This window comes from Malania oleifera, chromosome 1 (assembly GCF_029873635.1).
Source record: "Malania oleifera isolate guangnan ecotype guangnan chromosome 1, ASM2987363v1, whole genome shotgun sequence".
Classification (NCBI taxonomy): Eukaryota; Viridiplantae; Streptophyta; class Magnoliopsida; order Santalales; family Ximeniaceae; genus Malania; species Malania oleifera.
The window spans coordinates 6,704,158-6,730,987 of record NC_080417.1 but is presented as its reverse complement, the minus strand read 5'-3'; the positions used below and the strand labels follow the sequence as shown (position 1 = coordinate 6,730,987).

At 36.6% G+C, this 26,830-nt stretch overlaps 1 protein-coding gene across 2 annotated transcripts; it reads right to left on the bottom strand.

Annotated features, from left to right (window-relative positions):
* Positions 1-292: 292 nt before the first annotated feature.
* Positions 293-2,605, bottom strand: LOC131143497 (protein PHLOEM PROTEIN 2-LIKE A10-like). 2 transcript variants are annotated; one of them, XM_058091858.1, is made up of 3 exons: positions 2,201-2,605; positions 1,898-1,995; positions 293-1,747 (listed from the first exon to the last, which is right to left on the bottom strand). In XM_058091858.1, the coding sequence occupies exon 3, from the start codon at positions 1,726-1,728 to the stop codon at positions 478-480; it is 1,251 nt and encodes a 416-aa protein (XP_057947841.1). In that variant the 5' UTR covers positions 1,729-1,747; positions 1,898-1,995; positions 2,201-2,605; the 3' UTR covers positions 293-477. The 2 variants fall into 2 exon arrangements, with proteins under 2 accessions (XP_057947841.1, XP_057947832.1); XM_058091849.1 differs by having other exon boundaries at positions 1,898-2,526.
* Positions 2,606-26,830: the final 24,225 nt, after the last annotated feature.

The following is a 26,830-nucleotide window of genomic DNA, read 5'->3' as shown; positions in this document are numbered from 1 at the left end:
CACATGCGGGCCCCAATACACCCATGTGTATCAAACCTACCCATGAACTCCTCCGGTCCTAACATTTCAGACCTTAAATTTGGTTTTAGGTAGATTTGGACATATTTTAATAACACTTTACTTCTTATTCAAATCCAATACAGATCCAAATTTAAGATTTTTCTAAACATAGGGAAAGTTTCTTCCTTAAATAAAATAATAATAATTTGAGCTATCCCACGACCACATTTTCTCATGAATTTCAGTCAATAAACTCGATCCTTTAATCAAAAGGGGGAAAAAAGACAGAAAATTATAAATTTCTTGTAACATGAATTCAATCATCAAACCAGCTTGAAATTGCTTATACATAGAAATTTGAATCAATATTTACAAAGGTGTTGAATACATGATTCAACTACACAAGAAGCAATTGCATAAAGAATGACTATGGATTTCCATAACATGCACATACTTCATGAGAATGAGCACAATGACTTAAGCAGGCACCAAAAACTCGTCGCCGCCCAATAGGTGCAAACACAAGGAGAGAAACAGAGACACAATTACAGAGAACTTAGCAGTAACATATCTCACAGCTCCAACGCTCCTGTCGACAACCGCTCCATGAACAGCACTAACACTTCTTTTCAAGCCATCAAGACTTTTCTCCAGGAAAAACTCCAAGAAGGATCGAACTGTTTCGAATGTAACTCTCCCGGTCAAGTCGAGAACAAATCTCCTATAGCTTGGCACTGCCAAATTAGACATCATTTTGCCAATCCACCCACTGTCTGTATACTCATCAAATTTTTCTTCTGCTTTCAATTCATTTGAGAATGTTTCTTTTTCACAAAGCTCCTCTTCGACCTTTTTCAAATCCGGACTGTGATCAATGGCTGAATATGAGTAAGTTAAACCTGCATCGCTGTTCGAACTGGGACTCGTCAACACCTCGTGCGAGGTCTTAACGAGAGTTTCTACAGTGCCACTACACACGGACACCAGCATGTCTTTCACTCTCTCTTCATGGTTTGGGTTAGTGAGTCCTTTGAAGATTTCATCATAGGTGTTGATATCCATAGTCTTGTTGAGGTAAACAGTAACGGCTGTGCTCACAAACATTTGCACACAATCACCAATGAGTGCCCTGCACTTATCACTGCACAACAGAGTCAGCCATCTCTGAACAGATGTTGATTCCAAATCAATACCCATTGCTCCATCTGCATAAAAAGCCATAACCAAGTTTCTTGCAAAGCTGCCCACAACAACAGATGCAAAACCAGATCCAGCAGTAGTAAAGAACTTATTAAAAACCTTGTCTGTGAAACCTGAATTATCAGTCCTTCCATCAATGGAATTCGCTGCCCCTAATTGATAACCTCCCAAAATTCCCCCCGTTAAAGCTCGCGTAACCCTCACTACGGATTCTGAAAACTCCTCTGACCTCGTAATTTTGGAAATTTGCTTGAAACTTTTGGGAATTTCATCCGAATCCGATTTCAGGAACTGTTTCAAATCTTTCGAGATGAATCCCACTGTCTCAGCCGAATCAGAAACAGCATCCGCAACCGAGATTAGGGCTCCCAAGAGCTTGAACAATCTCTGCCTCTTCTGAGCCACAGCTGGTGTGTGATAAACCCTATAAGCCCCATAACCAGTGAACCCGAAAGCCGCCAGAAGGAGAATCCATTTCTTCCTTCGACGGGTATAGTCCAAACCCATTTTCACCAGATTCATGTCCATGGAATTTACAGTATCCGAGCTGCAAGTGTTGATTATGATCGGACAAGCTAAGCGATAAATTGAAAAGGGTTGTCGACGAATCAAGCTAGTAATTAATTTATTCAAACAGAGGGTTCCGATTCCACATATATAAGGAAGAAGAGCGAGATTGATGGCGAGAGAATCGAACCTGAGAAGGAGAATGGTGTGAAGGAGTGACGTGAAAGTCGTTGTAGAGATTGTGGCGTCTCGTGTAGGAAAGGGGAGGGAGGTTTGGCGTTGTCTGATCTACACTTTGGATAATCGAAGACGAAGGCTATCGTTAGTCGATAAAGACGAACCAGCAGAGAGAGAGAGAGAGAGAGAGAGAGAGAGAAATCAAACTGAGTTGAGCAAAGATCCATTTTATATAGCAGAAAGTATTACGGAAGCAAGAAAGAAAATCTTATCACATTGATTAATTAAATAATTTAATTAATTAATTGCTTCCCACCTCGTGGAAAGAGATGGCGAAGTCATGGGTCCTAATCGAAATCCTTGTTACTCGTCGGCATGGCTGCTCAGCTCGACTTGCCCAGGTGAGAATTTAGCTTCTCTCAGACTTCAGTACAGTAGCAGGAGAGAGATTCCGGAGAGAATTTACAAAATAATATTCGTGTTCCTTCTTTCTAAAATGAGCTAATAGGAAAATCATGGTGTGTAAGTTTAGTTCTCAAGTCGAGAAAAGAGAAGTGAAAGAACCAGAGGAGATTGCACCATATAATTTTGATTTAATATAGGTCAATCATCAAAATCAAGCTGTCCAAGCCTCGAAGAATCTTCTTCTTCTTCTTCTCAAAAACTATTTAAAAGTACATGTGGATAAAATTTAGCTTCCGAAGGGGGACAGGTAAGGTATGTAGCATAGTGCCCCCACTCACCATAATGTTAAGGATACTTCGTATCAAGTGTCACTGTCCTACAATGATCATAAAGGTAGAGCAGATGAAAGCATGTGACTCAATTAAATGAAACTTTTTTATTCAATTCTTAAAAACACTTAAAGAAATTTTGTGGGTTGTATTAATGAAGGTTTTTCTATTCCTTCTTCAATTATGATGAATGATTTGCTTGAGAGCTTTTCTAAAGGACAAAAAGGTAGAAGGTAAGAAGATCCAATTTCTCCTTATATGATAATGAAGGTTTGGCTGGACTTCTTCCATATACTCTATCAAAGCTACTTTATCTTTTCACTCAAAATGTAATAGCTTCTTAATTTTTGTTTCATTGATGATTTATTGATCCTAATGACTTGAAATCTGCTAATTTTATCAAGAATGTCTTGAATATCTTTCACAAAATGACTGATCTAAAATGTAATAAGACAAAATATAGTTTTTTCGATTATTCTAGTGTTTAGTTAATTTGATCTTGTTAATGTTATCTTTAAGGAGATCCAAATTCAAATACCAATGAAATATTTAGGTTTACTCGTGGCTACAAAGAGGATAAGCAAAGTTGATTGTGAGCTCCTTCTTGGAAGAATATCTCTAATAGAATTCATTCTTGAATCCACAAGTTCCTATCCTACACAAGGAGGTTATAACTTATTAAATCCATATTGTTAGGCATCTATGCTTATTGATATGGTGCTTCCTTAAGCTATTTTTGTCACGCCCTGATTTATATATATATATATATATATATATATATATATATATATATATATATATTCAGTACAATAAACAATAATCAATCAAACATCTCTAAGACCATACATCAACAAGACTCGACCCGAAGTGGGGGGTACCGGGGGGGACTTGCCCATCACTTATAACATACCAAGCAGCGGAAACAAACACACACACACACACACACACACAAACACACACACACATATATATATATATACATCTAATCCCAAACACAATACCAGGGTACTAACATCATCAAAATACATCAGTAATTCTCCCTAGATCTAGATTTTAATACAATGCCAGGTGTCCCAAAATATCACTATACACATGACATATCTCACCAATACTTACTCTTTTCACATAGCCAACCAGGCCTGCCCTAGAGTTTTCTAAACTCGATTCTTGGTATTCCCTCAAATGTTAAATTTATAGGAGTGAGACACCTCTCAATAAGACAGAATAGATTATTGACAGTGTGTGGTAACATGAGATTGGTATATCAAAATACATTCATCAATATCTTTATTTCGACTGAGAAAATATGTAGATATGTACTCATAATCATATATATATTTTCAAAAGCTTTCATTTCTCATAAACATGCTCTAGCTCATAAGTATCCACATGTATATAATACAACTCGTCTATAACTCATGGTTGTTCATCATATCTGTTATCATAGAATCAACGCGTCTGTAATGAAGCACCATCTTGAGGACATTCATATATCATCATCATGTATTCACCCCACATGACCGGGTTGTACGGTCTAAAGGCGGGACCTAACCGTGGCTGGCCTACCAGGTTAGATCAAAATTGAACACGTCTGTAGTACGATTGGCCTACCGCAGCCTGATCTAGACTCCAAGGGCGGTCCACACACTCCACAAGCCCAATCGACTGTCATTGCCACACTCTATCTAAGACGTGTGGTTGCACTAACACAATCACTAGCAACGGTACCGTGATTTCTATATATCACTGGTGTCACAACCCAAAATTTCTGTCATTTTTTTTTTTTTTTTTCTGATACCATAACTTCACAATCCATTTAATACACATATGCAGCAAAATCATAATCATCAAAGCCAGAATACAATACCAGAGTTCTAGTACTATTATATACATATAAGTTGTAATGACCAGAAATTAAAGTAAATATAAAATATAATAAATGAAATGAATTAATGGATAATAAGGGGAAGAAATGAATGATTTTTAGAAAAAGCAGGCCTCGCTGACGAATGTCCTGTATTCGTCAACGAGTGTTCTTCTAAGCTCATCGACGAAGTTTGTTACTCGTCGACGAAGGAATCCCGAGAGAGTATATTTTGGAACTCTGAATTTCGGTGACGAAGGTATATTCTTGTCGACAAAGTCTCTATAGTGCCTCGTCGGCGAATCCACGTGTCTCGTCGACAAAGCCTTGTCTATAAATAGGTTGTTCTTCATTTTTCAGCGTAATTTACGAGCCTTCTTCACTCTCTCTTTCTAAAAACAGTTTTCCTACCTTCTTTCTTCGATTTTGGCGCGGATTTGACCCGGTTTGACGATTCGGAACCACCACAAGGTTCGTAGGATCGTTCTCTGCAAGGCTGTAGGAGCTAATCGTTGGATTTAGGGGTTTGGGAAACATCCCAAAATCAGGGTAAGTGAGTTATTATGGGATTTCCTTTACGAATGTTGTTATTTGGAGCCTAGGAAATAGTAAGTAAGTATTTTCTTAAGATCTGAGTTAATTGGAATTTATTTTAATTAAATTAGGATTTTTGGATTCAGGGTCCAGGTGAACGCTGTGGGTATCAGTTCGAGGATCCTACAGGTGTAGTTTGAAAGTCAGGTATAGGGGAAATTTATATATTAAATCAGTTTTTTCATAAATTTAAATGGTTTTCGTGCTATATATATATATATATATATATATATATATATATATGTTTTTATGTAGATTTAAAATGTCAACCATGTAAAACCATGTTTTCTGAACTTAGGAATGTTTATATAGCTATGTATATGTGAAAGTAAACAAATGAAAGTGAAAGGTATTTTCTAAGGAAGTAAGTAAGAAATGAAATGTATTTTCAGCATATAAATGTTAAATGTGGGTTAGCCTATTTTACAGGAATATATATGAATTTTATTGCTAAATTGTGTGGCATGAGATTCTGTGCAAATATATGTTAAATGTATGAGATGCAGGCTAAGCAAGTAAAGTATTATGAATAAAATATGATATAGACAATGTTGCTTGTGTATGTTAAATGCAACCATGTAAATGTAAGACAACTAAAAGACAGCCATATTAGCAGATTCTAGCGCATTTTTATGTAGACTAACTGTAGCAGATTCTAGCGCATTTCTATGTGAACTAACTGATGATGGCTAAAGACCAGCTGTAATACGAAGGAATGAAATGAAAACGTTATGCAATGAAATGACAATGTAATGAAATGAAATATGAAACGTGAAATGATATAAATGGGAAAGAGTCACTTAAAGTGAAATGCAATGCAATGTTAAACTATGAACATGAATGAATGTGAATGATTGAATAATGATAAAAAGAGTAACGTATTATGATATTAGAAGTATGTATGTACGTAGAACATGTTATGATTGTGCGAGTCGTACTCTTCACCTAAGGGCTTACTAAGAAAGGCAAGTGCACTAGTAGTTTCATATGTGGCAGTAGCTGGATAATGTACTAGGGCAGAGGGAACTTACTTGTTTGGGCGAATAGATTTCCCTATCCTTAGAGCCTTTGCTGGTAAACTATTGTTGAATTGTGTGAGTACGAGATTAATCTAACACTTGAGGGCTTACTGGGTAAGGTAAGTGTCCTGGTATGCTTTAGTTGTGACCTTAGGGTTACTAAGTATCAGAACAGAGGGGTGTTACTATTATGGGCAGGTAATCACCCCTATCCTTGGGTAATCTCGTTGGTTAAATATTTGCATGTGATTGTGTAGATTCAGAAAACGATTTCAATGTTACGTGATGATTTGCAAATGTAAATAAATGATATCTATTTACCTTATGTTGGCCACACACTGTTTTAATATGCATGTTTCTTCCCTTACTGAGATGTGTCTCACCCGAATATGAATGTTTCTTTTTTGGGACATCCTCGAAGTCGGGCTTCAGAGTTCAAGGGTATTTTAGCATTTTTGAGGACTATATAGGAAAGGGTATATGTTAAGCATATTTTGGGTATGTATATGTTTATGTTTTATGGCTGTTGAGTAAGGATGGTTGTGAAAATACTGAAATGTTCTGAAGATGTATGTATTTATGAAAATGCAGGTGATGGTTAGTTTTTATGGATTTATAGATAGAAAATAGATAACTCTGATATTACGATATTATGGTATATGTTGTATGGAGATTATGTTTATGTTTTTCGCTGCGTATGTATATTATGGATTATCAGGATTTTATCAGGTATAGCGCACCGAACCCGAGTTTAAAGGTTCGGGGTATTACATTATGGTATCAGAGCAATGATTTTGGGGATTTTGAAGATTTAGGAAATGATTTATACTAGAGTATAGGAAATAGTTAGGATAAGGATACTAGATGAATAATTTAGGTACTGAGAAATAGGTTTGGTATAGGGAAGTATAGGATCGTGTTTTGTAATTTAGAGGCGAAAATACGTCGACGATTTCCTATAATTTTTCTGAAGCAATCGACGGCCTCAGAAAAGACATGGTAAACCTTAGATGTTTTTGTTTCTTAATTGTGAGACTGGTTCTTATATGAAGGTTTTGGATTTTTATTGGATCTAATTAAATGATTATGTTATTCGAGGTTATGATATGGAATTCTTATCTCTTCTCTGTCCTATTTTCAGGATGGATTCTAGAAATAAGAATGTAGTAGCTGAAGGAAGGAAGGATTCAATGACCTCTAGTGAGGAAAAAATAGATACCTCTAAGGTGCTATGAGGTATCGTCCGTCAAGTTAAAGCAGAGATGAAGAAGGAACCTAAGGAACAGAACTATCCACCTGCCCGACAGGGCTGTAGTATTAAAGAATTTATGAGGATGAACCCTCCAGCCTTTACAGGAGGACCTGATCCAGTGGCAGCAGAGAATTGGGTGCAGGAGATAGAAGAGATTTTGGTTGTACTCAACTACACGAACAAATAGAAGGTCCTCTATGCCGCTTTTAAGATGACAGGAGAGGCGAAGCGCTGGTGGCTTTCTGCGAAGCTGCTAGAGGATCAGAGGGTTGTAAAGATAGCTCTTACCTAGGAGAGATTCAAGGAGTTGTTCTTTGACATGTATTTTCCTTCATCTTTCAGAGAGGAAAAGATTGAGGAGTTTACTAATCTGACCTAGGGGGATATGGTAGTTGCGGAGTATGCGGCTAGATTTGTGGAGTTGTCGCGTTTTGCTCCATTTCTAATTCCAAATGAAGCAAAGAAGGCTAGAAAAATTTAAAAAAGGCCTGATGCGCAGATTCTACGAGCTGGTGGTCGGGTTTCAGGTTCAGAGTTTTTCGGAATTAATTGATAAGACTTCGGTGCTGGAAAAGAGTATCCAGGGCAGCACTGAGCCTTCAGAGCAGAAGAAGAGACCTGCACTATCCAGTTATCAGTCTGAGGCTAGTCAGGGATCAGTGAAGAAAGGGAAAGAAGCAATGGGCTTTATATGCCCGAAGTGTGATAGGAGGCATAGGGGCGAATGCTGGTTTGGCACTTCAAATTGCTACAGGTACGGCAAACCAGGGCATATCAAGAAAGATTACTGAGAACCATTGCCTACGGTAGCTGTTCAGAATTAGGATCGAGGGAAACAGCAGGTACCACTTGGAAGAGGTGGTCCACCCTGACTGTACACACTCCGAGTTGAGGAGGATGCCATCAGAGAGGCAAGTATGAGTTTATATTTAAGAAAGTGGTTATTTAACTTAATGATTAAATGATTTATGTGATGATATGTATGTTGAGTTTTTATGATGGTATTTAGTAAATGAGTTTTAAGTCATGTAAAAGGATGATTAGATAGTAAAATTTCGAGGATGAAATTTCTTAAGGAGGGGAGAATGTAGTGACCCAGAAATTAAAGTAAATAGAAAGTATAATAAATTAAATGGATTAATGGATAACAAGGGGAAGAAATGGAGGATTTTTAGAAAAAGCAGGCCTCGTCGACGAATGTCCTAATTGTTAACGAGTGTCCTTCTAAGCTCGTCGACAAAGTTTGTTACTCGTTGACAAAGGAATCCCGAGAGTATATTTTGGAACTCTGAATTTCAGTGACAAAGGTATATTCTTATCGACGAAGTATCTACAATGCCTCGTCGACGAATCCATGTGCCTCGTCGACGAAGCCTGTCTATAAATAGGATGTTCTTCATTTTTTAGCATAATTCACGAACCTTCTTCATTCTCTCTCTCTCTCTCTCTCTCTCTCTCTCTCTCTCTTTCTCTCTCTCTCTAAAAATGGTTTTCCTACCTTCTCTCTTCGATTTCGGGTCGGATTTGACCCAGTTTGACGATCCGGAACCACCACGAGGTTCGTAAGATCGTTCTTTACAAGGCTGTAGGAGCTGATCGTTGGATTTAGGGGTTTGGGAAACATCCCAAAATCAGGGTAAGTGAGTTATTATGAGATTTCCTTTACGAATGTTATTATTTGGAGCCTAGGAAGTAGTAAGTATATATTTTCTTAAGATCTGAATTAATTAGAATTTATTTTAATTAAATTGGGATTTTTGGATTCAGGGTCCAGGTGAATGCTGTGGGTATCAGTTCAGGGATTCAGCATATAAATGTTAAATGTGGGTTGACCTATTTTACAGAAATATGTATGAATTTTATTGCTAAATTGTATGGCGTGAGATTCTATGCAAATATATGTTAAATGTATGATATGCAGGCTAAACAAGTAAAGTATTATGAATAAAATATGACATGGACAATATTATATGTGTATGTTAAATAAAACCATGTAAATGTAAGATAGCTAAAAGATAGTCATGTTAGCAGATTATAGTGCATTTTTATGTGGACTAACTGTAGCTGATGCTAGCACATTTCTATGTGGACTATCTGATGATGGCTAAAGACCAGCTGTAGTACGAATGAATGAAATGAAAACGTTATTCAATGAAATGACAATGGAATGACCATGCAATGAAATGAAATATGAAACGTGAACAATACAAATGGAAAAGAGTCACTTAAAGTGAAATGCAATGCGATGCAATGTTAAGTTATGAACATGAATGGATGTGAATGATTGAATAATGATAGAAAGAGTAACGTATTATGATATTAGAAGTATGTATGTACGTAGAATATGTTAAGATTAGGCGAGGCGTACTCTTCGCTTGAGGACTTGCTGAGAAAGGCAAGTGCACTAATAGCTTCAGATGTGACAGTAACTGCATAACGTACTAGGGCAGAAGGAACCTACTTGTATGGGCGGGTAGATTTCCCTATCCTTAGGGTCTTTGCCGATAAGCTATTGTAGAACTGTGTGAGTACGAAATAAAACTAACACTTGAGGGCTTACTAAGTAAGGTAAGTGCCCTGGTATGCTTCAGTTGTGACCTTAGCGTTACCTAAGTATCAGAGCAGAGGGGTGCTACTATTATGGGCGGGTAATCACCCCTATCTTTGGGTAATCTCGTGGGTTAAATATTTGCATGTGATTGTGTAGGTTCAGAAAACGATTTCGATGTTACGTGATGATTTGCAAATGTAATTAAAATGATATCTATTTACCTCATGTTGGTCATACGCTGTTTTAATATGTATGTTTCTTCCTTTACTAAGATGTGTCTCACCCGAATATGAATGTTTCTTTTTCAGGACATCCTCGGGGTCGGGCTTAGGAGCTCGAGGGTATTTTAGCATTTTTTAGGACTATATAAGAAAGGGTATATGTTAAGCATATTTTGGGAATGTATATGTTTATGTTTTATGTCTTTATGTTTTATGGCCGTTGAGTAATGATGGTTATGAAAATACTGAAATGTTTTGGAGATGTGTGTAATTATGGAAATGCAGGTGATGGTTGGTTTTTATGGATTTATAGATAGAAAATAAAAAACTCTGGTATTACGGTATTATGGTATATGTTGTATGGAGATTATGTTTATGTTTTCCGCTGTGTATGTATATTATGTATTATGGATTATCAGGATTTTATTAGGTATAGCGCACTGGACCTGGGTTTAAGGGTTCGGAGCGTTACATTAGTCACTCCCCAAAACATTTTTACAATCTCAGGTGTATAGAAACCTCTCCGCATACAAAAACAATTCTCACTAGTACTTATTTTGAACACACTTTCTATGCCCTGCCTTAGAGTGCTAAGCTTGATCCTCTCGAGATTTTGAAACGTTGGAATAAATATCGGGGTAAGACGCCTCTCAGTAAGACGGAATATGTTATATTCAGTGTGTGGCAACATGAATTTTAATATAATAAATGTAGTATTTCAAAAAAAAGCAAAAAAATAAATAAATAAAAATAAATTAAAAATAATAAAATAAATAAATATTATTAATTAAATAATAAAATATAATATATTAATATCTTAATATATCAATATAATATAATAATAATATAATATAATATATTATAAATTATACTATATATAAGTTTAGGTTATCCTAAAGGATCAAACAGAAGCATTTTTTTTTTCTCATTCTACGCAGAAGCTTTGCGTCTCAATGCTCTCCTCGTCTCCTCTCTCCCACTCTCCTCAATCTCTTCTCTAATATTTGGCTGATCAGAAATCCGAAGATACTGTTGGGTTCCTATCATTGCCACTAACAATCCTATTGAAGCGAAATTGCCGTGGGAGCGGTGTAGGTATATCTCCTAGGGTAAGGTCAATTTTCACTCTTACCTCAATTTCTTAAATCATAAGCCCAATTAATGAACAGAAACTGTCAGGAGATTCGTGGGGAGATTCTCTATAATCTAACCGGAGCAAGTTTTCGAATTGAAGCTCCGAGACACCAATCCTAAATCGGGGTAAGTTTAATAATTTAGAATTTTATGGGCTATTTAGGGTATTCAGAACTTAGGGGAATTTTAGGGAAAGTTACTCTAGAGATTGTGATGAATAATGTAGTAAAGTTTGAATTTCAGGGTTTCAGAGGTTTTTGAACGCCTGGGGCGTAGGTTGGGGTTTTATTGGGTTTTTCAAGAATCAGATAAGGGGATTTAGTTAAGTTGATAATTTTTATGGAAATTGAGTCAATTTACTTGTTATGTTTATATATATTTATTTATTTAAAAATTTAAAGTTTATTTTGAAAACCAATCATTTGAAATGGATTTTACAAACCTAAGATATATGGTATGATATTTTTGAATAAAATGAACAGTGGAAAGTTTGTTTGTTTATATAGTTATGTTAAAATGTGGAAATCGTGTGACAGATGATCTAATTGGTATGGATTATTGTATATCTGGATTTGACATTTTGAAATATAGAACTACTTGTGAAATACTAAAATGATTTGCGAAATATTGGAAATGCCTATGAATGATGTAGGGATTTTATATGACGGACGAGGGCCGGGGTTTTCTTTAAATGGCTATGAGCCAGATTATATTTGTGGCCAAGGGCCGGGTTTTTGGAATAGTAAGAAATATATGTGAATTGATGTTTTAAATGGTGTTTTCTATTATCTAAATTGCATGATATGTTTTAGGAACCCTGGGGACCGGTGTATTGTGAGCACGGTACCGTTGTTAGGAATTTGTTATGTGGCCGTGTGCCCCCACACCTATGCTGAGAGGTGTAGGGTGGCCTTGTTCAATTTGCCTATGTGAGGTTAATGTACCCCCCCCTGGGTGAAGGCAATCAGACTAGCAGTTGGAGCTGCATAGACCCGCGGAGTATGTTAACGGAGAGTACAGATGACTATTGTCTGGGTAGATCCCCCAAGACAATAATCCAGCCTTCGGGCTGCACAACCCATGCCATGGGGGAAGTAAATGGAGTGTTTGTCACAGGGAGTGTCTTATATGCATATCTATTAATTTATGTGAATAAGGATAATTAATATGATAAATTCGAGGGCTTGTTGAGAAAGTTAAGTGTCCTAATAGCAGTAATGGTATTAGAGCAGAGGGAAGTTACTTGTATGGGCGGGTAATCTTCCTTATCCTTGGCTAATTGGGTGTGTGGGTGTAAATTAAGAATGATTTCATAAATGTATTTATTTTCTTAGTGAACTGGTTATTTTCTATACACTAAACGCATGCTGGCCACACACTAACATTAACTTAGTCTTTTCCTTACTGAACTGTGCCTCACCCCTACTTTACAAACTGTCTTTTTATGAAATCCTAGAGATCAGATCTAGCAGGTTAGAGGAATCGGGCTAGTGGTGTAAATTTATGTAGGTGGTGTGTATGGACAGAGGTTTTATTTTTTTTTTATAGTTTATGGGATGTAATTATGTGAAAATGGAGATATTTATGTATAAAGATAGTTAGAACTCTAGTTATGTAATTTGAGGATTTTGTATTTTTATTTCCGCTGCGTATATGTGTTTTATATATAATGAATAAGGTATCAGGTACACATACGTTACTAAAGTAGCACCTCGAGCCCACATGGCGGTTCGGGGTCGTTACAGGTGGTATCAGAGCATAGGTTTCCTAGGTTCTGCAGACTTTGAGGATTGATAATTACCAGAGTATAGGTTGAGATAAGATAAGGATAAGATTGGGTAGATTAAGATGGGTTTTGGTCTAGAACCTTGGAGGTAGAAATCTATTGATGAACTTCTGTGATTTTCTAAATCAATCGCGAGTTTTAGAAAATCATAGTAAATCCATCGATGGTTTTGTTTCTAGGTTGAGGAACTAGAACTCAGAAAATTTAGGTTGGAATGTTAGGATGAACGGGTATATGGGTGAAGTTAATGTTAAGATGGAGATTTTTTCCTCAATGGTTTTGTGATAGAATTGAAATATGAATTATTAAATTAGAACCTATATATTATATCAATACCATTATTTCATATTTGCATTAATTATGTTAAATGTGAAATTTCTAAGTCGGGTTATATCCTATTTACAGGATGGATTCTAGGGGAAAAGATGTTGTGATTGGAGGAGATTCCTCTAGCGAGGATGATGCTAATGATTCAGCAGCGCTGTGAAATATAGCTCGGCAAGCTAGAAAGGAGAACAGGAGGGACTCTAGAAAGCAGGATTAGCTAGTAGTTGATAGGGGTTGCACATTTCAACAAACCACCCAGGCGATCCCATCGGCGTTTGCAGGTGGACCGAACTCGATCGCAGCCGAAGATTGGATTCAGGAAATATAGTAGCTACTAGGGGTGTTGAAGTGTACTAAGGAGCAAAAGCTGAAGTATGCCACTTACAAACTAGTAGGGGGAGCAAAGATATGGTGGCGATCGGCGAAAATGGTGGAGGAGCAACACCCAGGGGCGGTGGCTATCACTTGGAGCTTGTTCAGGGAGGTTTTCTTCGACTGGTATTTCCCCGTTGTCACCCGCGCAGCTAAGGTAGAGGAATTCCTATAGCTGACTCAGGGGCCCATGACTGTACAGTAGTATGCAGCCAAGTTTGTGGATTTATCCCGTTTTGCACCACAAATGGTTCTGAACGAGCCACTGAACGCCCAAATGTTTGAGAGAGGACTGAGACAGGGAATACGTGCACAGGTGGTGGCATTGTTGACTTAGAGTTTTTTTGAGCTGGTGGACTGGGCTATGGAAATTGAGCCCAAAATTCAAGAGGGGGAATGGTGAACCAGAAGAAGAGGCCCTTACCTCAGGGATTTCAAGCTAGCACTAGCCAGGGCTCATGGAAGCAACATGGTAATTTTTCAGGCCAGCAATAGGAGATGGGGTACCGAGGCCATCAGGGGGGTCCCCAGTGTCCTATCTATTCCAGATGCCATCAGAAGCATTGGGGCGAGTGCAGGGAAGGACCAGTCATCTGCTACTGATGTGGAGAGGCAGGACATCGGATGTGAGATTGCTGCGCGATGTTGAACTACCCGCCGCGAAATTCTCAGTATCGAGGAGGTAACTAGGAGAGACCATCCTTTTCCTTACTGACCTAGAAGATTCTTATTCAGATGATTCTTATTCAGAAGAGATATTCAATGTTCAATCCCGATAAGTCCTCATATCCAAATCCATCTTCTTCCTAAAAAATATGGTAAACCCATACCTGTTGTTGCTTATATTGATATTGGTTCCCATAAAACCGTGATTAACCCAAAGATCCTTCCTTCGGACTGTTGGTCTTCCCACACTCAATTTTTCAGAGCTGCAAATAATCAAATTTTTGCCACCACTTTGATTTCTAAAAAAAAAAATTGGGATTAAACTCCTTCCTAATTGCATCATTTAGACCCATGTCATTGGGAGTTCTCTTCCTTAAAAAGATGTTCTTTTAGGATTGAATGTTTATTGTCTTTCTAAATCTCTGAGAATTCTTCCCACAGGAATTAGGTGCAAAGGAGAATTTAAACCCTTCACTTAAATAAGAAAATTTTATTCTCTTTCCTGTTCCTCTTCAGATTTCCAGCCTATTCAAGAACAACTGATGAAATCATGTGCTGAAAGCCATGATCAATTCATCTATGATCATCCTCTCTGGAAAAATCCAGACTTCTTTATTCATATCCCTTTTAAATTAAATGAAGATGTCAGTCCAACTAAAGCCTCTCATCCGAGAATGACCCCTTCAAACCTTAAGCTTGCAAGAGAAGAATGTCATTATTTACTAAAGCAAGGACTCATTGAGCTGACCAACTCTTCTTGGGCTTGCCAAGCATTTTATGTTGAAAAAAAATCAGAAAAGATCAGAGGGGAGAAAAGATTAGTCATTGATTACAAGTCTCTTAATACTTTCATTAAGGATGATAAATTTCCTAGTCCAAAGGTCAAAACACAGTTTGTTCATCTTGTTGAAGCAACAATATTCTCCAAGTTTCATCTAAAAGGTGCTTTTTGGCAACTTGAGATCCATCCGGATGACGGATACAAAACTGCCTTCTGCATTCCGAATGAACAATTCCAATGGACTGTATTACCCTTTGTCTTGAAGATTGCTCCATCACTGTTTTCAGAAAGCAATGACCAGAATCTTTAACCCTATTCTTTATAGTACTCTAATATACATTGATGATATTTTATTATTCTCCAAATCCCAAGAAGAACACTATCATCTTCTTCATCAATTTCAATAACTGGCAACACAATTTGGAATTATGCTTTTAGAAAAGAAAAGCATAATCAAACAAAGTGAAATTGATTTTTTTGGGAATGAAAATATCACAAGGGATCATTCGCCCAGGACCCCATCTTTCTGAGGAATTATTACATTATCCTGGTGAGAACCTTTCTGTAAAGCAGATCCAGCAATTTCTTGGAATCATCAACTATGTAAGAGACTTTATCCCTTATGCAAGTCACTTTACTAATGCCCTGTCAAGTCTTTTGAAGAAAAAACCACCGTCATGGGGCTCTGAACAGACAAAAGATGTCTGGTATCTTAAAAAGGCTGTAGAAAATCCACTGCCTTGGGCTATTCCATCCACAAGGAATCTTATCCTACAAATAGATGTCAGTGACCATTATTGGGGAGCATTATTACTTGAAGAAAAAGATAAAAAGAGGTCTTATTGCGAACATGCCATCGGAGAGTTCAAAGAATCTCAAAAGCATTATCACACTTTTTACAAAGAAATTCTTATGGTAAAAAATGGGATTTAGAAATTCTACTTTTATGTCCAGACGAAGCACTTTATAGTCGAAATGGATAGTTCATCTTTCCCTAGAATGCTTGAATTCAAAAATAAGATTCTTCCTGATCCACAAATTCTCAAATTAAAGGATTGGTTTTCCAGATATGATTTCTCTGTGAAATATATAAAAGGCATCCACAATGTTCTATCTGACACACTCTCTCGCCCTCGGAAAACTTCTTTTCTAATTTAAAGCAACCAAGTTGTCCCTTTAATCTTCATGTCCTCCTCCTCCTCTTCAGAAATCCTTCATCTAAGTGCCTCTACTAGGATGAATTTCCCTCCTGAAATCCCTTCACAATCTAAACTCGGCCTAGTTAAAAATTCTTACTATAACCCACTTCAGATCTTGTGCTGACAGGATAAGCCACCACCTCACCTTTCCATCTTATCCTTTCCTCAATCCATACATCATCAAGCCTTCGTCTTTTGATACTAACGCTATATGGTATATATGGTATGTTTCTGTTTTACAAGTCCATGTTGTATTCATTCCTCTACAGGAAACCTACGCTCATCTCCATGATCCAATGAATCAAGGCTCTTTGCTATGGACTCTTTTACAATGGTTCGACCCACTTCTCACCTGGAGAAAGAAGTTGACCAATCTCATGGGAAATCACAATCTCTGGAAGCTTGACCCACGAATCGTATCCACTGTCCATAGCGTCTGCATTATGCACATGTCGTATTTCTACAACTCTGCTAGGAATCTTCTTTGGTCACAGAATTGTGCATACGAATGGGATACTCTGTATGATTTTCCCAATTCATGGCCAAATTACAAGCTCCCACTACTCAAGTATCTTTCTAAGACGAATGATTTCAAGTTTTGCTTTGAAATCCTCCATGCCATTCCATACATCTTATAAGCACCCAAACCACCATCTTACGATAATCTTCTACAAGATTCTCAGGATCCAATGGAAACAGATGATGACCACTTTATCATACCCACATATCATCATCCCATACACGGACAAATAACCGATGAGGATTACATCAACCTCAATCTATCTCCATCGCATCACATGTAGCATCCTATAGTATCACATGTAACCTGTATTATTATATGTGTGGCTACTTTGTGAAAAGTTGTGGTCCATTAGTCAAAAGTTGTAGGTTGTTAAAGGTGGCGGGAAGTTGCACAAATGCAGCCGCCCATGTGCTGTCACCTTTTTCCAGTCTTCTGTACTGTCATCCTTTGTCTGCCATTACTTTATGACACAGGTCTACTTTAGTCGTTGTCTTTACGTCTATTCAAGAGAAAGCAAGTTGCTTGTGCTTTTCCTTGAATCTCTATATAAGGGACTGCCTTCCTATATGTAAGGCAGAGAGGAATTGGAGAAAATAAGAAATCAGTGTGTACCCTTTATGGCTTTCTAAATTCTCCTTTCTTTCCCTAATACTATTTGCGCAAAGGGCTTTAATGCCTCACTTTTATGAGCTTGTAATGTTGATATGACTTCGAGTATGCTTTGTGCTTGCCTCTTAGGAGGATCCTGCGCATCAGAAAGATTGTACGGTCCCCATTGATCTTCCTTGAAGAAACATTGGTTCATGACCCCAAGTTCTCCGTTTGAAATCCATAAGAAGGATGTGTTTGGAGAAAGGGGTCTAGATCATATGTTTACACGTTAAGATCAAGGGGTTCCTGACTCTGTGTGGTATATATTTTATGCATATTTTGATATATAATCAAATAAGTGTGCTTGAACCAAACTTAAATTTTTAAAATTTAAAACTAAATTAAATCTGAATTTAACAATTTTAAGATTGATCGAATTTACTCAAGTTTTAAATATCAAAATTTTTAAGTTCATTAAGTTCAGACATTCTACTCTTGAACCCCACAACAAAATAAGCAAGTCTTCATTTGAGCACATCTCTAACGTCGCACTCGCCAAGATGTAAGATGTACAAGCTATGTACCACTTATGGAAGATTTTGAATTTTAGTAAAAATCAAAATTTGCAAAAGGTTTCCATTTTTCACATAATATTTTTGGACTTGATTGCTCTTCCTTTATAATAGAACATGATAATATCCATTCATAGAAAAGCAATATATAACTAAAAAAAAAAAAAAGAAATAGTGAACTAAAGGTATTTGAAAATACATTCTTTTATTATATGCGTTCTTGTATCATGCTTTGCATATTAACTATAAACTAGTTGTTGGACATGTGCATTGCACATGAAATCATATGTACATTATAATTAATATAAAATTGGAAGTTGAAGTTTATGTTTTAAAATGTTGAAATAATAATAATAATTATAATAATAATAATAATAATAATAATAATAATAATAATAAAACAATACTTACATTTCTTTCAACCAATAAGTAGAAGAAAAAAAAATCATTAGCCAATTATATGAGATGATTCTAAGCCCATATTGGAAGTTCTTAATATATAAAGTTGCATCTTGAAATTCAAAATAAAAATAATTAGGAATAAAACATTACTAATATAAATATGACACAAACTATTCAAGAGTGGTAAGCAACAAAGTCTTATAGTTTACAATGCTAGGAATATGCATCTGCCAAACATAATATTAATTTTTCATTTTCACAAAAATTAGATACAGAAGACAAACACAGAAAGGGCCAAAAAACAAAAAACAAAACTTATAAGAAGAGACAAAATCACATCATCTTGTTGAAAATTAAACTTGACAGTGGCAGCTCCACCAACCCAGTCCAATTTTGTTGAAAATGTTAAGCTACAACAACTACCTCCACCCACCAACCTAATTATGTTGAATTAATCTTCATGTACCCATCTAATTCATTGCTATATATAAATGTGTGTAATGTAAATCTGGTGTAGAGCGGATGAATAACCAGTGAGAGACAGATTGTATTTTGAGAAGTTCTCTGTATTTTATTTTCAGATTGAAATCAATCAAAGTGTTTGTGTGTAATTGGTTGTTTTCTCATTGAGTTCAATCACAACCAGTGATTGAGTGTGTCTCCTCCACCCATCAGTGGTATCAGAGTACCTAGGTTCGCTAAAATTCACCAAACAGAGGCGAACAGAGGGGAATTCAAATTTTTTTCCTAGATTTGACGTTGCTCAAAATCAATTTCTGAGCATACCATCGCGTAGAACGCATTGAGATGAGTTCATAGGTGAAAATCGCATCTCAAATGGAGTCCGGAGGTCCTCACATGCGCCACCAGTTGTCACAGCATCATCAACATGCGCCACACACACCGGCGAGTTTGTCGACCGGTGAAGTCATGCGCTTCAAGCGCCTACACGCGTCGTCTTTACCCGAGTGACATGATCCGACCCAACGACCAGAAACCCGATTCCGCGACCAGGCCCACACACCAGCAACCCAGATCCAAACCCACGAGAATAACCCGACCTGGCTAACTGATCCGCGTCTAGTCACCGACAGGCAGAACACCCAGAATTCGCCACGTGGTCCTAATGGTAATTACTGACGCCATTAATCTCCGTAAAGTCAAACCGGTTCAGAATTGTTTTTTGGTTGGCTCAGTGTGATTTAGACTAGTTCTTTGCAACCAAAAATTGGTTCCTAAAGTTTTTCGACCTTCTAAACGCATCAGTAGCATCAGATTTTCCAAAATCCATCCCCACCACTCTACTTTGATATATATATCAAATTTGGTGGCAAACTACACAAACGGTCATTCCAAAGCTGACAAAGGATAACTACAACAACAGGTGCATTCAAATGAGAGCTCTACTAGGTGCTCAGGATGTCATGGACATCGTTGAAGATGGATATAGAGAAGCCCCCTAAAAATAAGTCGAAGCATTTATATCTGATACTCAACAAACAACCCTCCGCGCCGATCGAAAGAAGGATTGCAAGATGAAGTCCATAATAATCAACCAAGGCCTTGATGAGGCCACGTTTGAAATCATCGCCTCTTCCAAGACATCCAAATAAGTTTGTGACTCTCTCCATCAAACACACAAAGGTGCAAACAAAATGAAGAAGATTCGTCTTTAAATATTGCAAGTGTAGACACCCCAATTTTAACCAGACCCTTCTCAAGAAGATCCAGCGCAACAAGATTTGACTTTGAGTCCTCAATGAAACCCTTTTTCAAAATTAAGATCTTGAGTCCCCACTTTCAAAAAATTGAGTCCTTTTGATTAGTTTAAGTCTCCTTGATTTTAGTTTTCAAACCCAATTTTTATAATCCTAGTATAGGTTCTTTTAGTTAATCTCTTTTATTAAGTTGAGGCCCCGACTCAAAACCAATTTCCTTTATTAGGTTAGGTATTGTGGTTTAAGTCTTGAAATCCCAAAGTTTTGAGTCCTCAAATTTTTAGTCTTGAAATTGAGTTCTTTGAATTTTTTTAGTTGAGTCCTTTAAATTTTAAAAATAAAAAATAATAATAAAATAAAATTAGTCCTTAAGTTGAAAGTTGAGTTCTCCATCTCTTTAATTTAAGCCCAGGAGTTTTTAACTTAAGTCCCTCAAAATTTTGAATCATTTTAGATATTAAGTTGAGCATTTCAAAGTTTTTAATTGGGGTATTTAATTTTGAAACTTTGTTCTGAATTGACAAATGGTCAACAAAGTTTAGGTCAAAATTGAAAAACATACATTTTATTAAAAGAAGGGGCACGTGCCCAAAGTGTGCATGAGGTACAGAGGAATGTTGCAGCACACGCCAGAACACACATACAATAAAAAATACCAAAAAGGGGAGAGTACATACACAGAAGTTACAATTGAAGAATAATAATGAAAGAGAAAGTGTACATGTAGAGACCCGAAAAATATAATAATAAGAAAAATAAGGAAATTTTGGTTTGGGAAGCCCAAACCATCGACGATTTCCTTTTTACCGCAGCTCAGTAACAAGTAAAACGGCAAAAAGGGGCAGGTTAAAGTCCAAACAGTCGACAGTTTTGTGAACAGTGCAGAAAATCGTCGATGGTTTTTTTCTGCAGAAGGCATTATAAGGAGGTCCTGCGAGTCATTTTTCATTAATCAAAATCCACCTTACTCTCTCTCTCTCTCTCTCTCTCTCTCTCTCTCTCCCTAAAAACCCTACAAACCCCTCTTCCTTCTCTCTTCAATTTTGACTCCGTTAAAACCCAGATTGACTATCAGGAACCACTATGAGGTTCCTGGGAAGATTTTCTGTAACTTCAGCGGAACAAATTTCTGGTTTGGGGTTTCGGGGCACCATCTCAAAACCAAGGTAAGTGGAGTATTTTAGAGTTTTAATGTTAATTTGGAGTATGCGAAACCTATGAAGTGTTAAACAGAAATTATTCTGGGAGTTGAATTGAATAATTTGGGGTAAATGTGAATTTCAGGCTTTTGGGCTGTGAACGCCGAGGAGCGTATGATTTAGGGTGTTAGTGGACTTCTTAATAAGTTAAGTAAGGGGAATAAATTATAACAATCTTTTCTGAAAATTATTGCTTGAGAAATTTGAGAAATGGAAATATGATATTTTACCTGAAATTATTATGATATGAATATCATATGACAATTGTGTGGCATATGATTTATACTAAAATATATTTCGAACTGGGTTAAATGATTTACATTGAAAATTATGAGATTATGAAATGTGTATTGAAATATGTATTAATAACTACAGATTTAGCAACAAATTCTAAACCGTCACTAATAATGACAAAACTGTCACTTATACTATTAGTGATGGTTTTGTAATTATTAGTGACGGTTTTGATCCGTCACTAATAATCTTATTTTTTGTAGTGAAATTGTTGCAATCCATAACATAATGTTTTGATAAACCTAAAATACTAACAAATTGACATTACAATAAGGTTGTTCCTTGAACCACACCCTCCACAAGTACATTGAGAGGAAATACTCAAGTTAAGGAAAACTTGTCACACAAGTCACCTACTCCATTTAAAGATCGAAGCAGAACTTCTCCAGAAAGTACAAAGACCCAAAACCAAAATTACCATTTTATCTTTAATGCTAAGGTAATTACTTATCTTCATCATCAGAGATGCCATTTTCAGTATTTAACCAATGTCAAAAGCTTGGATCCATACGTTGCCTCTCCTTCAGTACCTATTTTTCATCCCCCTCATTTGGGTGCACCCTGTTCATCATTATGACAGAATTTTGGTAGCTTTTCTGATCAAAAGATATTCCAAAGGGCATGATTCCTTTTTCTTTGAGCCAAAAACCAGTAGTTAAGGGTTCTTTGAGGTTTGCTGTCACTCTTACCCAAACAAACCATCGCCATGGAGAATTTGTTGGAGAGAAATAAATATTCATTTAAGCATCATGCCTATAGACCAATAAGCAATTCCTTTACCCCCAGGGTGTGGTTCAGGTGGTAGTGCGGGCTGCGAGAGTGCCTTTCACGATGTCAAGTGTTCAAACCCTTCCGGGCTCATTTCCGCCCCTGGACTCCTGAATTTACCCTCCCTTTGGAGTTGTGGGATCAACTTCAAGGCGCACAAGATTAGTCACGTGGACCGTAAAATGGACGTGTGGATACCCAGTGCGTATTCCAAAAAATAAGCAATTCCTTTAAATACCCTCCACAATGCAGTTATGCTTTTTGGATGAGCAATTTCTTGGGGTTGTGCAAAACATGTGTAATGAATCTTTGTTGGGTGATTTCCTTCCATGTGGAGGAAAATTAAAAGTTCAAAACTCAACCCTTTTAGTGTGAAAACTTAAAGAAAGTTATAAAAAAAAAGAGGGGAGAAGGAAGGAGCTGTCACTTTTCAAAAAAAAAAGAGAAAAGCGTGATTTTTCTCATGTTATCCATATTTCATCAAGACCCTGATCCGGTTTCGTCTGTGATCCAATTGAGCTGAAATTTGGAGGAAAGGTTCACGACTCAAGGAGCTACAATCTGAATGGTGGAGATCGGATTTTGAGTTCGGGAGTTGGGATGTTTGCTCGTGAATAGTAACCGCGAATTTGGTATATTTTCTCTAATCCTCTTTGTGTTTGCCAAGATTGATGATATCTTGATGAGATATATTTGTAACATCTAAATACGATTAGAGAAGACTTTGTATACTCATTATTTGATTGATAGTGGAGATTTCAACTGGATTAAGTCCCGTGGTTTTTCTTCCTCACACTGAGAAAGTTTTTCACGTAAAAAATTGCTTGTGTTCTTATGACTTGGTGTGATTGATTATTTTTCTTATTATTTTCAGCACGTATAAAAGTAGAGATACACTATATTTGCTTGCATATAGGGAGAAGAATTATTTCGTTGTGGTTGTTTGTTGATATCTCTCCCAACAATCTTGTCTGCTGAAGAGTACAAAATATTCTAGTTTGATGTCCACTGACCATGCTCAACACTCTTAACTATACTTTTGGTACATAAGAATGGAATGACTTCTTTAAATAAGCAATTTCTTCAATTTGTGCTAAACATGTGTAATTAATCTTGTCTGCTTAAGTGTATAAAATATTCTTGTCTGATCTTGTGTGATAACCATGGTGAGCACTCTTAACAACACTTTAGCTACATAAGAATGGAATGAAATTGGATAGAACATAACCAAATTTGTCACTTGATTTCTTCATGATTTCTAGTTAAATTTTCAGTCCATTCTATTCCATTTCATTCCCACCCCATTTCACTCTGCAAACTAAGCATTGCATAAGCAAATTATGAAGGGCCTGCACTGCTTCATGAAAAATTCTCTTATGCCATCTGCATTATAGTCGATGAAACTTATAGATAGATTCTTATTTACACCATGATGATGTTTCAAATAGCCAGAAATTTGATAAATATGAATCTTAATTTTAGTTTGATAAATCAATAATGATAATGAATGTTCATTATATTTTTGTTAACTGGTTAATGATAGCATGTCACATGTCTAATAATTGCATTATAATAAAGTGTCACTATACAGATCTAGGCCTGGCAAAACGAGCGGGCGGGCGGGCCGGGTTTGGGCGGGTTACTAACGGGCCAGGTCATAAACGAGTCAATGTTAAACGGATCACACACATGCCAATCCTAAACCGCCCGTTTATTAAACGGGCGGGTAACGGGTTAACCGTTTAAAAAAAATATAATTTTTTTATTTTAAAATTTCATATAAAATGATTTTAAAAAAAAAAAACTGCATTATATTTTTTAATTTCTAAATACATCCATGAATACATTTTTTAAAAGTGGAGAAGTGGTCTGTGGAGTTGGTGGGGAGGGGGGGGGTGCTGCCAGAGGCAGTGGTCCGTGGCGCTTGGAGGAGACGCCGACTCGATCTGCTCAAAATGTGGAGTGGCCCGAGTGGATCGTTTGCCCGAGTGGTCCGTGGCGCTTGGAGGAGACGACGACTCGATTTGCTCAAGATGTGGAGTGACCCGAGTGGATCGTTCGTAGGAGATGACGACTGGCAGGTCCGGCACGTAGCAGCACACCAGTCACCAGAGGAGAGGCGAGGAAAGCAGACTCAGGACTGCCGGACTGGAGGGGAGAGCTGGAGAGGATTGGCTGAGAATCTAAGAGACAGAGAGAGTGAGAGCTGAGAGCCGAGAGGTCAAAGACTCAGAGGCGACCCAGACAAGGAGACTGGAGTGGAGAGGCGCAGCGCGGGTTAAGGAGTCGGGAACTTTACTTAGCAGTTAGCTTTAGGGTTTTTTTTTTTTTAAGTATGTGTGATTGTGAATCGTGAGGGCCAGGCGTGAAGGCTTGAAGTGAAGGGGCCAGGGGGGCTGATTCGGCTGAAGCTTGATTCGTGAAGCTGCAGCACTGAAGCATGGTGAATTAACGAGTCACCCACCGGGTGACCCGCCCAAACCCACTTAACCCATTTATAAATGGGTTGACCCGTGACCCGCCCAATTATTAAATGGGTTAACTTTCCTAAACCCAGACCCGTTTTAAAAGGACGGGTCCGGGTGACCCGACAGGTTATGACCCGTTTTTCCAGGCCTATACAGATCAAATTAATCTCTAAATAAGAGAGATATTTTAACCAAAAAAAAATGTGATGTTATTATGAGATTTAATTCAGAATAAACAGCCAAACTGAATTATCAGTTAACTAGACTATTAGTTAACCAACGAGTTTAGTTTGGTTTTGTTTTATCAGATCACCAAACTTATTCCACTTGTTTGGTACAATATTTAGACATTTAGTTTGGTCATCCCAACCAAAAATACCCTCAGTAGATACATGGATATTATTGGATGCATATATGTATGATAGAGTATTTGACAATTATTTTTTTTTTATTACATAGGAACTCTAGCCACTAACGAGCCCTTCGGACCCTTTGGTGCGGCACCAAACCTACGGATCAACGTCCTCCACCCCCAGGTCGAGTATTTGACAATATTGTTGAGACAACAGGTAGAGAGTTTTAGAAATCCCAATCACAAGAATACATTCGCATCAAGGGTTTGCTGTGAGTCGAGTTAGTAATGGATGAACTTATTAAGAACATCCAAAATATTGTATCATGGTAAGAATTGTTGAAATGAGAATGTTAAAGAAATAAATAAATAACTAATCAAGGAACGAATGCGTTTGTGTTGAGTTAGACATATCACTTTTTTTGATAAGGAAAGGATGTTAAAATGGTTTAAATACTTGCAATAGAGACCAAATAACAAATAATGAGAAAGAATAAAAATCAGATCAAGAAAGGAGAAACCCCCTTTCGAATAGCAGAGATAAAACAAAACTCAATTGAATTTATTTAAGAATTTATTAATTGATGATTTCTCTTAACCTATTTATAACTTTCTTAATGGGTAGTTGCCATGTGTCCTCTTAATAAAGTACAAATTTGAATAAATTGAAATCTTTTGTTCATGTACATGTAAGCAAAGGGAAATTAGAGGATAATACTAACCTAATGTTTGATATGTTGCAATGGAATGGATTGCAATGCAATGAAATTAAAAATTAATTATAGGATGAAGAATAAGTAAAATTATATAGACGAATTGCATTCAACTTCCTTCTATTTTTGCACAGCAAACAAGTTATAAGTGAAGAATATTCAGAAAAATAAATGCAATGACCATATTAATTTTTGATTTTTCGTTTACAATCCACGCATCTATATCCTATTAATTTTAAAAATATATTTTTAGTAATTTATTTAGAAATTAATTATTAAAATTAAATTGAACAACAATCTTTCAAGAAAAAATAAAAGATAATAAAAAAAAAGTCAAATATTGTGCAATACTAAAAATACTAAAAAGTCAAATGATGTACATCTACAAAGAACTCATCTCTATCTTTTTAATTATTTTTATATATAATCTCATACAAGATTGCTAGAGGAGGCAAAAATGAGTTCACGAGCCAGAGTTGGATGAGTAAGCGTTAAATAGGTTTGGGTTTGGGTTGACCAGTTTATTAACAGTAACCTGTAAACTAAAACATGTATATTTAATAAACGAATCATAAACAGATACCCGTTAAGCACCCATTTAAAGATATAAATTATTTATTTTAATTTCCCCCTAGCATTTCACCAAAATTGACTTAATTTCTTTTCTTTTTTTTAAACAACACTCATTTAATCATTTGTTTTATTTATTAATACCTTAACAAAAAAACCTAAAATTTTAAAAATAGTATTTCTTTATTTTTTATTTTTTGAAAAAATAATATTTAAGATTTAAAAAATAGTACCGGTATAAATATAATCTATCACTTGTGTTGTGTATCATTTTTT

Excerpts from the sequence above, each read along its gene's own strand:
- LOC131143497 (XM_058091858.1), bottom strand. The coding sequence starts at position 1,728 with ATGGACATGAATCTGGTGAAAATGGGTTTGGACTATACCCGTCGAAGG.